Source organism: Fukomys damarensis, unplaced genomic scaffold (genome assembly GCF_012274545.1).
Source record: "Fukomys damarensis isolate Sample0158 unplaced genomic scaffold, DMR_v1.0_HiC HiC_scaffold_17, whole genome shotgun sequence".
Classification (NCBI taxonomy): Eukaryota; Metazoa; Chordata; class Mammalia; order Rodentia; family Bathyergidae; genus Fukomys; species Fukomys damarensis.
In genome coordinates this window covers 74,587,459-74,598,639 of record NW_022900929.1, presented here as the reverse complement: position 1 = coordinate 74,598,639, position 11,181 = coordinate 74,587,459, and the positions used below count along the sequence as shown (strand labels likewise).

The following is an 11,181-nucleotide window of genomic DNA, read 5'->3' as shown; positions in this document are numbered from 1 at the left end:
CTCTCTCTCTCTCTCTCTCTCTCTCTCTCTCTCTCTCTCTCTCTCTCTGCCATGCTGTCCTTTAGAAGTGAAACCTCTACAAAATAAATCTTTCCTGGGCCAGGGATTTAGCCCAGTGGTTCCAGTGCCTCCTTTGCAAGCGTAAGGTCCTGAGTTCAATCCCCGGTACCAAAAAAATAAAATAAATCTTTCCTCCTCAGAGTTGTGGGTGTCAGGACACCCAGGCAGCCACCACAGCATGCAACTAAAGACACTCAGGAAAGAGGACTCCAGAGCTGCTTCAGACAGCGGCAAGAACCACGAGATGAGTGTGATCAAACCAAAGAGGAATATCTTGAGGGGGGGTTAACGGCAATGTGTCTTCTACAGTAATAAAGTTTTGTGTTGTTTTTACCGGGGGTTGAACTCATGACCTTGTGCTTGCAAGGGAGGCAGCAGCACCACTGAGCTAAATCCCCAGCCCCTGTAATAATTTTTTAATTTAAACACACACCAGCTGGGCATGGTGGTGCATGCTTGGAATCCCAGCATTTGGAAGGCTAAGACAGGACATAGTGAGTTCGAGACCAGCCTGAACTACACAGAGAGACTCTGTCTCAAATAAATAAATAAATACCACACACCCTATTTTTCAACCCCACCCCATATAAGTGTTGTACGTGGGTTCTTCCACTAGCACACGTTTTCTCTCCCTTCACTTTGCTCTAATAGTTGAGCCCAAGCCTTAAAAAAAAAAAAGCAGTTCTAAGTCTTTGGTAATAAAACGGACTTGGTCTCTGCCCTCGTGGGCTTTCCTATGCAAAGACCTGATCCAAATAACTTGCTAAATAAAACATTTCTACCCTTGAGAGACTTGGAAGTTTCATAGCAACTATTTTTCAATGTGCTACAATAGAAAAGAACAATAAAACAAATAACAGCACGAGACAAAAATATAAAAGATGCCACATAGCAGCAGGGCATGACTGGCACATGGGTGAGTCAGAGAGTATAAAATACTTTGAGTTTAGAAGCTGATGAATTCACTTGAGCTAGGCTGGTGGACCCTGGGACACTGTGCTGCGGACAGAGGAGGAGGCAGGAAGGGCAGAGACCATGTGAGGGTGGACATAGTGGTGAGACCAAGACCCCTGGAGTCACACAGGAGCTGGGCTCAAATCCCAGCTCTGTCCCTTTGTGACTTTCTGTGAACTACTGAACCCTCTTTGCCTGTCTCTCCTCCTTTAGAAAACTGAGATGGCAACAGTACCTTCCTCAAAGAGTCGGTGTCTGGATTAAGTGAGGGGGGGTGGGCCAGCAACAAAACAGGAAAAGCTCCTTGGGCAGTGCCAGGAGCAAGCCAAGGTCTGTGTGAAAAGGAGCCAAGGCTCTGGGTGGGATCCTCACGTCCTGACCGCTTGTGGGAAGATTTTTGGAGCATCTTACCATTTACACGATTTTCCCCCATCGTACGTGCATTACAACTTTCTCTAGCCACCTCGGAGGTGGACTGGGTTACCATCATCTTTGTTATAAAGAGGTGGGATTCAAGAGATCCCACGTGGCTGGAAAAAGACTTAGGCTGGGGCTTTCAATCTACATCTGTGGCTCCTAATCATCTTGCTCCTGCCTTAAAAAATCAATTATTCCCACGGCCATGCTTTTTGTTATCCCGATGTTGATGTATCTCTTTTTCAAGTTTATGCAGATATATGTGTGGTACCTAATGTTTACGTTCCTCGTGTGAAATTGGTACATGCTCATAGCTGTGTGCCTGATTTATTTCACCTAACACTATGGTCTCAAAGTGCATCCATTTTCCTACAAACAACTCAAATTTATCTTTATGTCAAAGTAATGCTCCACGGTGTAATTACCACATCCTTCTTTATCCATTCATCTGTTGATGGACACACAGGCCACTTCCAGGATTCAGCCATTATCAATTGTGCACTAAATTGTGCTATAAACATAGGCATGCATGTGTCACCGTAACCTGAGGACAATAAGTCTCTCAGGAAGATACCTAGAAAGGGAATAGCTGGGCCAAATAGAATTTCTAGTTTTCGTTTTTTGAGGGATCTCCATACTGATTTCTGTAGTGGATGTACCAGTTTACACTCCCACCAACCGTGTAGAAAGTTTCCTCCCCTGCCCCCAGCCTCTCCAGCATTTGATTTCTGCCACGACCACTCCAGTGGAGTCTGCGTGACAATGCCGGTCACCTGGCAGAAACCAGACCCGAGGTATCGTCCCCACGGGGTTAAGCCTCCTGGAGGTCCTTGGCACACACACCATGCGAAGTCAGCCGTGAAGAGAATAGCTGGCCTCTCTGCCTGCAGTTTGGGGACACTGGGTTCATTTATAATTCTGTTCTATTTTGTCTTTATTACTATTTGTTCATTATCTGTAGAATTGTATTCTGGGCCCAAGAAAGGTTAGGAACAATTAGATGTTCCTAGAGATGTGGAGATATTGAGGCACAAGAGGATGGGCGGCCAAAGTGCTGACCCTGAGCCCCGGACTGTGAAGTCCTGAAGGTGAACCTGAAGGTGACATGCTAAAGCCAGTCCTTTGTCTTACAAACTTCCCCCCTTCTGACTGCGTATAGGTGTGGTCTTACCTTGACTCAATGGTCTTAGCTTTTGTGATGGTATATAGGTGTGGTCTTACCTTGACCTTGTGTTCTTAATTTTTACAGTACTATTGTCTATCTTATGCCTGCCTGTGACTGGAATCACTCTTGTGATGTGCCCTTGAAACTAGTATATAAACACCTGGAGTTAGAAATAAAATTGCAGCAGCATTGGCAAACTTCACCTCGGTGTTGAGTGCTTTTGTCTGACTGTCATCGCCGAACCTGCTCCCACCTTTCAGAGAACCTGTATCTCCTCGTGAAATCCCGTGTATGCTGCCCTATGGTCGGTAGCAAACCTGCTCCCACCTTTCTGAAGATCCCTGTTCTCCTCGTGAAATCCAGTCTTTGCTCCCCTATGGTCGGTAGCAGATTTCTTGATGCTGGTCGTTTTTCCTGGGGCAAGATGGAGTCTCGGTGCTGTTTTAATTTGCATTTGTCTAACAGCCAGTGATACCAATCAATAGTTTAACTTTCATCAAGAGTAGATCCAGGCATCTAAAGTGTCAGAAGTCAAACATAAATTGGCCCACTTTGAGTAGGTTCTAGAACACGCACGTCCAGTGCCCCCGTGAAGCACTGGACAGCTAGTCACGCAGCCGTGGGAGATCACACACCTTTAACATTTTAGTATGCGATTTTTAGCAGCCGTATGGTGGTCGGGGAGCAAACTGATGTACTGGTTTCACAAAGCGAGGTAAAATATCCCAATAGCTTTATGTTCATGTTGCCCTCTCTTTTATATGTTATAATAAAATATTAAAAAGCAGAGGAAGTTTTGCTACTTATATAAATGCATTAAGTATATCACATGCACCCCAAGACAACTCTTCACTCAACGTGCCCCAGGCAAGCAAAAGGTTTGACACCCACGCTGGCCAAACATATCCGTCTTAATGTCCACCGATGGGGAAACCGTTAACTATGGGTCATCTTTATATGAAATATCATGAAGCCAACAAAATATGATATATGTGTCCTGGCCAGGAAAGGGATCCACACACATTCAACCAGAAGCGCGCGTTGTGGAGCACTGTGGCAGAGTGTGCAAGACCACAGACTACCAGTCTCTCTACACTATCATCCACCCATGCACCACAGCTCCTTGCCACAACTCTCCTTTTTCCCGATCCTCTTTGTCTTCTGTCAGGATTCTTTCCCACCTTCTTGCTTAATGTCCTTCCTTCAGTGTCCGGGTCTCCTACCACAAGGATGAAAACTTGCTAAGGAAGTCATGCGCATGCTCCATGGCTGCGCATGCGCCGCAGACGCACATGCTCCATGGATGCCGATGGCGTTAGCACGTTGGTCCCGCCCCCAGGGCAGAGTCCAAGAATGATTGGTCTGAGTTGCACACATCCCAGGATTCTCCGCTTTGGCTGTGTCACTTTGGTCCAGGGTCTTCTGCTGATGATCACCTTCTGGCTCAGCACTAGAGTCAGCTGGGGCTTTCTGTGTTAGCTCTGGCTTTTCTGTTGTGTGGTTTTGTTTTTGTTTTTGAGACAGAATCTTGCTATGTACTTCAGATTGATTCTGAACTCATGTAGCCCAGGTTGGCCTTGAACTCATGGCAATCCTCCTGCCTCAGCCTCCAGAATGCTAGAATTACAGGCGTGAGTCTCTACACCCGGCTAGCTGTGGTTTTTGAGACTGTTTTCAGACGCTGACATTATGATTCTTATACTTCCCATGAGTATTATGGCAAGGCCCTCTAAGTGCAAGAATTTAAACCAAACTTAATTCAAGTAGGAAAATGAGAATTAAAAGCCAGCCCTGGAGATGAGGAGCTGCTGCTTTCCCATATGCTTCTTTATATGAGCTACATTTCATACCAAATTGATAGCCATGAACCCAGCTCCGTAAAGAGCAATGATAGTAGCTAAACTTACATCGGGCTTACAGTGAGCACTGACCCCTTCGGACAGCCTCACAATCCCTACCTATGAAGTAGGTCTCCCCATCCGCATTTACAGTTGAAGACACTAAGACACAGAGAAATTCAGGAACTTGGCCAAGGTCACCCTACCAATGAGAGGCATAACCCACATCAGATCTCAAGGAATCTGCCCCCAGTGTCCAACACCACTGGGACCATTAATTATGACATGTCAACTGGACTGGATTAAGAAACACCTGGCAGATTAGTAAAGCAACCTTCTGGGAGTGGCATGGAGACGTGACCTCAGCTGCCATATGGCCCCTAGTCCCTTCCTCTCTGGCACTGTTACCCTGCTCTGCTTCCCCGAAGCCATGGACTAACCCTCTTTGCTCTGCTCCTCCCTTCCACTGTATTTCTGCCTTGGATCCAGCTGACCATGGACTAAATCCCATGACACTGTGAGTCAAAGTAAACCTCACCTCTTTTCAGTTGTGGGTGCCTGGTATTGTGTCTCTGTGATGAGAAAATGACTAATATAACCACCAGACCCTTCATCCTGCTACCTCAGAAATAAACCAAGCATAGGGAAATATCAGTCTTCAGTTCAAGAAGTAATTTTTGAAGCTTCTTTTTTTTTTTAAAAATCAAGTTTGGAAAATATGGAAGCAAAACAGAGGAATGGAGGTTTGAGAAGAAAAACCAAGAGGCTGAGCTCAGAGAACCGGGAAATTGGATGAGGTAGACGTACAAGACCACATTTTTTTTCTTTTGCTGATTTGAAATTCACATAACAAAATTAGCCATTTTAGAGTTAACAATTCAGTACCATAAAATAGCACAGCTGTTACCTCTGTCTAGTTCTAAAATATTCCCATCACCCCAAAGAAAAACCCAGTCCGTGGAAAACCCCAACCTGTGCTTTGTCTCTTTATTTATTCTGGTCTATGTAAATAGCCTTTCATCCTGCACCCTTACTTAGGGTTATGTTTAGATAGCATTTCTCAGTACTTTGTTCTTTTTTAAAAAATCTCACTGAGTTTATTGGTACCTTTTAGGAACTCAGTACAGTTACACTCATCCTTGGGATCTTGTATCTTTACGTGACAGGTCTTGGTTCTCATTTTTCCCCTTGTCCCTGCCCTCCCTTCACCCCCTCCACCCTCCCTTATTTCTGCGTCCTTTTAATGGGCACATAAAATTCCCTTGTGTGTATATACCACAGCCTGTTTATGCATTCACCTGTTGATGAGCATCAGGAATACTCTCACTTTCTGAGTGTTGTGGCAATGTTCTATGAATGTGTAAGTACGTGTGCCTGTTTGTGTACCTGTCTTGAATTCTTCTGAAGCGTCAGGTCAGGTGATAATCCTGTGTAATCCTTTCTTTAGGACATAATACTGTTAATATTATAAATAATATTGCATACATAAGTAAATATATTAATAACTGTGAATCAGTGCATCAGTCTCAGCGCTGTTGACACTTGGGCCTAGACAATTCTTGGTGGGGAAGGCTGACCGAGGCTTGGAGGACTCTGCCCTGTCATCCCGGTCTCTCCCAGTAGATGTCAGTAACGTCCTCCCGGGTCTAACAACTGCTGATGTCTGGAATGGCTGGCTGCCAGATGCCCCTAGGAAGCAAAATTACTCCCCTCCCCCCTGAAAACCACGGTTTTAATGGTTCTCTGTAAACTCGAAGCAAGTACGGTTGACACTAAAGGAAAATACGAAAGCAAAGGAAGACTCTTAAACAAGAGACGTTTGTATGCAGGAAGACCTTTTTGCTTACTGTGTATTGATGTCGAAGAGCTTGCAGATTTACAAATATGTGACAATCAGAAAAATTTTATCATTAAATATCCATGTACCTTTCATATGTGACTTTAGTAATATAAGCTCAGCTCATCCACAAAACAAGAAATATAGCTCCCTCCACCTCTGTCCCCAGACACTACATGTACTAAATCACTTTTATAGCATACTGCAACACATAATTTTTAAGATGACAACTACCAGCAAGGTTTTCAAGATTTTTTTTTGACATGGCAACATTTATTTTTTTCAAATAAAAGCTCGGGAGGGCCCATGAGGAATGGAAAGATGGATGCTAATTTTCATTTTTGGATACAGTGAACCAAAATGAATCTTTTACTGTTACCAATCCTAGTGAGGTCCTTACAGAATAGTAACCCTGACTATATAAATGCCCGACCACAAAACAGCTGCTGAGAAGTGTTACGGAAATGGACCGACCAGTTTAGGCACAGACGGCGTTGGTGTAGAATTCACAGCAGTTAACAAGGGCCGTGGCACTGAACTCCTTGTTTTCCCAGGGACCAGAAAAAGAAAGTGAGTTGGTGCCATTTAAAGAGGTACTGAAATGAAAAGCCAGAGCGTCAGTGGGTCAGAAAAAAAAAAAAAAACAAGTCAACGAAGCATATCAGTAATTGTTACCAGGCAGCTAAAAGCAAAACCAGAGACTATAAATGCATCCATCAGCCATGACTAAATAAATCAGAACCAATTAAATGAATCCTCTCATTCATACTGGCAATAATAGTAGCAGGAACCCCGTACAACTTGTGTCTGCTCCAGGGCCCAATTTCTAATCACAGCCCATCTAGAACTTTCCTTTCCAGAGACCTGAGGCAAAATTTATGCCTAGCAGTGATCTCAAAGTAAATTTATTCTAAAAAGCAAGGTAATATCCCGGGGCCTTTTTCCTTCTGAGAAAGGAAAACAGCTCAGACTAAATTAGTGTAATTAACTGGACAAAAACATCTCTTTCAGATTCTAGCTGCTAATGATCCTCAACATGTGCCTGGGAAATCCACTGACCGCTGTAAGAACACAGTCACCAAAACGCTGCGAAAGCAGCGATCGACCCGGATTATAATTCAGCTCGAACTACGGAGGACACTGGTTGCTTCATCTGATCATGAGCTCAAAGCCCAGGCTGGGCAGCGTCCATTCACATCGCTTGACCTAGCGGCCTGTGAAGCCTCTAGCACCTGAATATCCACTGCATGGTGAACAGACCGCTAATTAACGATAACTTCCAGTGGTATCTCCAGCTCTGATTCCTCTCCAGACCCCAGGCCCGAGGTGCTTGAGTCGCTTTACACGGTGGTCCCACAGCTACCTCCAGGTTAACGTATCCAAAACCCAACGAGGCCATAAGCTTCCCCTCTTCTGGAACCAGCCCACTTCCTCTCCATCAATAAATGGCATTTTTAGATTCTTTTGCCCAAGCCAGAAGACACGGCTGTTAATCCTCCCACCCCACCCCTTTCTCCTATCCAAGTGATGACCTCCGCTCTTGACTCTGCATCCTCACAGCCGCTTAGCGTAAGCTCTCACCATCTCTCACCAACACTGACACAGCAGTGTCCACATCCATCTCCCTGGAACCCAAGTGGCTACCAGAAGGATCTTTCCTAAAAGCACAGCTGATCGTGTCTATGTTCAGAATTCGTCTGGTCAAAACCTCCAGTGCCTAGCACCTCTTCCAAAGCCTTCCGTCTCTTGCAGCCTCATGCCCTGACCTCCCCTCCCTCACCATGTGTCGCCAGCCATGCACACACACCTTCCGTTGTAACAGTGCCGAATGCTCTAACTCCTAAACCCTTCCTTTTTGTGTCCCCAAATCAGTTTTTCTAGTTTAATGCTGTATTCTTTTCATATGCTAGAAACTGATAAAGAATTTCGTTTTTCACATCATGTGAATGCATCATGATTGCAAAAATTTAACTTTGTCCTCTCTCAGTAATATTTCTTCTTTATGAAGAAGCCCATACTTTTTTCGCCACTTGGAACCATTGCTAAGCCTTTATTCTATCTATATTCCAATCATGATAAAAAGAATTAACTTCTCATCAGAGAACCACTTTCTCCGTGTTCTTTCCCTGCCCTTCTGCTCCTCGGGTCTCACCAATACAGCTAGAACCCAGCCCCTGGACACAGAAGGGCAGACACCAAAGGCACCCCACCAGGGAAGGGCCCAGACCTATGCCTTCACCAGCACTCGTGTCTCCTCTCATACGGGGAGCCTTCTCTCTCCCCTCCCCGAAGGCTCCTGCGTGGAGGAGAGCGCACAAGAGAAGGGTCCTGGGGCTTCACTCACCTCTGGAAGAGCTCTTGGCAGCACACGTAGCTCTCGTAGGTTCTATTGGTGAAACTCGCGTTTAGGAAGGAGACGCAGTCCGCCTCGGCTCCCCTGGGCACGTAGAGGATTCCTGGACAAAAGGGACACGGACACTGAGGGGACGTTGACTTGGCACTGACTTGGCAGCCGTTATGAGCTGTGCCGCTGTAAACATGGGAATGCACAGATCACTGTAATATGATGACTGTAACCCTTTGTGGAAGCCTCTAGAAGGGGAATGGCTGGGTCAGATGGAATTTTCAGCTTTAAGTTTTTGAGGAATGTCCATACTGACTTCCTTGGGGGTTGTACTAGTTCTTAACTGAGGTGTCTTTCTACACATCTATGGGGTGGCCAGTGGACTCAGTATTCTGACAGCAACCTTCTTGTGATCCAGGTACACGCTTTTCACTGGGAGGCCCCACTGAGGCACCTACCTGCCATACAAGCACTGATGAGGGACACACAGGCCCCTGTAAAGAGGGCCCGGACCACAACCCTGGACAAGTCATTCTTCCGCTGGGGTACCATGGACGCTGTAGACAGCAAAACAGACCAATTTGATCTCTTCCTCACCCCAACATCAGTTCTGTGCCAGGAGCCCCCACTTAGAAGGATGCAGAGGAACAGAAGTCAGCAGAGGAAGAGCATCCTGGCTACCGACCACCAAAGTTTGAGGGTCGCTGCTCAGACTTCCCTCCACAATGATCAGCACCTGACTGTGATGAGAGCAACACCAACCCAAGCCTTGGCCAAACAGTGCACATCCCACTGTTAGCTGGCCTTCGTATAATCAGTGACCAGGCCTCGGAGTCGGACAGTACTTACCAGGAAGGAAAGGATGAATTAAAAGGAAAGCAGTTCAGTCGGCTATCAAATAAGTCAATTTAATGATTCTACCCCAGAACATGAGCTCCACGAGAATGATGTTTGCGTGATGTTCTGAACTTTGTTTCTTCTAAGATCCATTTCTGACTGGGGTCTGTGGGTCACACCCCTGCCCCTGCCCACCAGGGCCCTCCCACCTTCCTCCCTCATGCTGTTGCTCCATCACCCACGTTCGGCCCTACCTCCAGGGCCAAAGTGCATTCACGTCTGCCTCACACTCCTTCCTGCATTGGACCCAACACTGTCTCTTGTTGGACCTGCCTTGTGTGCCTGCTGCTTTCATGTATCTGTGTGCCCTTGTGTGTGTGTGTGTGTGTGTGTGTGTGTGTGTGTGTGTGTGTGCGTGTGTATTAGGGGTAGAACCCTGGGTCATCATACTGAGCCACATCCCCAACCCTTTTTATTTATTTATTTTTTTGGCAGGGGTAGGTAACAGGGATTGAACTCAGGACCTTGCACTTTTGAGGCAGGCAGCGGCACCACTGAGCTAAATCCCCACCCCTTCTGATTAATTTTTTATTTTGAGACAGGGTCGCACTTAAATCACAAGTTGTCCAGGCTGAGCTCAAATCTGTGACCCTCTGGCCTCAGCCTCCCAGAGTGACTTGCAGGCCCGGCTGACTTGCAGGGGAGCTGGAGAAAATTAACAACTCACTCAAGCCTCCCAGAGTGATTCCGATGGAACTGAGATTGGCGAATCCACAGAGTGAAAATGTTGCAATGATTTCAGCTTTCACCTAGGGAAAACAAAGTGAATAAGTGGACTGATTCAAACCCACATGTGTAGTCTGGAGATCGTGATGCAAGTCCCAGGGTACTTGGGGAAGTAACTGCTCCCCGAGTTACTGTGGTGACAGAGACACGGAGACCATCACGGGCTTCTCCACCCAACACTGGTACTGTTGAATAAAGAGAAGGCATAAGAATGAGTTGATGAAAGGGAAGAGCCAGAGAGACAAGGGGGGAAGGGAGATCAATTCTCAGCAGCTTAAAATGAAGAAAGTGCCTTAGCCCATCAAAAAGCGTGTCCTCCCTGGACACTGTAAGGACCTGACAATTACACAGCAGGCAGACACTGGGTCGGAGAACAGAGGAGAAAGAGCCCAAGACCTCGGAGTAGCTGAGGAATCGAAGGTGAGGCTGCTGCCCATAGGATTCCATTTGCTTCATGGAAAATTCCACTTGCTGCCCTGGAAAGCACCTGCGGTTCTGTCTCCGAGTTTTGTGTCACGCTTCCTGACTACTGTCAAACACCCACAGCCGCGATCTCATGCCATGTGTGCTTTTTCTGGGTCGTCACTTACAGAAATCCACTGCTTCTCGCCCTCGGACCACTCTTCCACTCCCGAGAGACGTTTGCTCTTGTACTGTGACAGCTGCTGATAGGCCACAAACTCATTGGTGAAGAACTTGATTCCCACAATCTCAGCCACGATGGCACAGTCGGCCCAGTCCACACCCATCATGAAAACCATGGGCCTCAGCACGTAGGAGCAGATGACCTGGATGAGGGAGAGGTAGCCGGGGGAGAGGAAGAACACATTGCAACTGCCGCACCAAGGGCCTTCTCTGGACCCTTGGCCCAATCTCTCCCCTTCTCCTTTCACGCTGTCTTGTATTTCTGCTTTCTTTTTTTTTTTTTTTTTTTTTTTTTACC

The 11,181-nt window shown here is 46.3% G+C and overlaps 1 protein-coding gene across 10 annotated transcripts in view; it reads right to left on the bottom strand.

The window, feature by feature from the left end:
- Window positions 1-6,097: 6,097 nt before the first annotated feature.
- Slc28a2 (solute carrier family 28 member 2) overlaps window positions 6,098-11,181 on the bottom strand; it is a 25,391-nt gene continuing 20,307 nt past the window's right edge. For 5 of the 10 annotated variants that reach the window (XM_010632512.3, XM_010632515.3, XM_010632513.3 and 2 more), the window contains 5 exons: window positions 10,829-11,026; window positions 10,180-10,261; window positions 9,074-9,172; window positions 8,616-8,727; window positions 6,250-6,867 (listed from right to left, as the gene is read on the bottom strand). In XM_010632512.3, the coding sequence (XP_010630814.1) occupies window positions 6,750-6,867; window positions 8,616-8,727; window positions 9,074-9,172; window positions 10,180-10,261; window positions 10,829-11,026 (609 nt within the window). In that variant the 3' untranslated portion in view covers window positions 6,250-6,749. Of the gene's footprint in view, window positions 6,868-8,615; window positions 8,728-9,073; window positions 9,173-10,179; window positions 10,262-10,828; window positions 11,027-11,181 lie in introns of all 10 variants that reach the window. The other 5 variants (XM_010632508.3, XM_010632509.3, XM_010632507.3 and 2 more) reach the window with 4 other exon arrangements.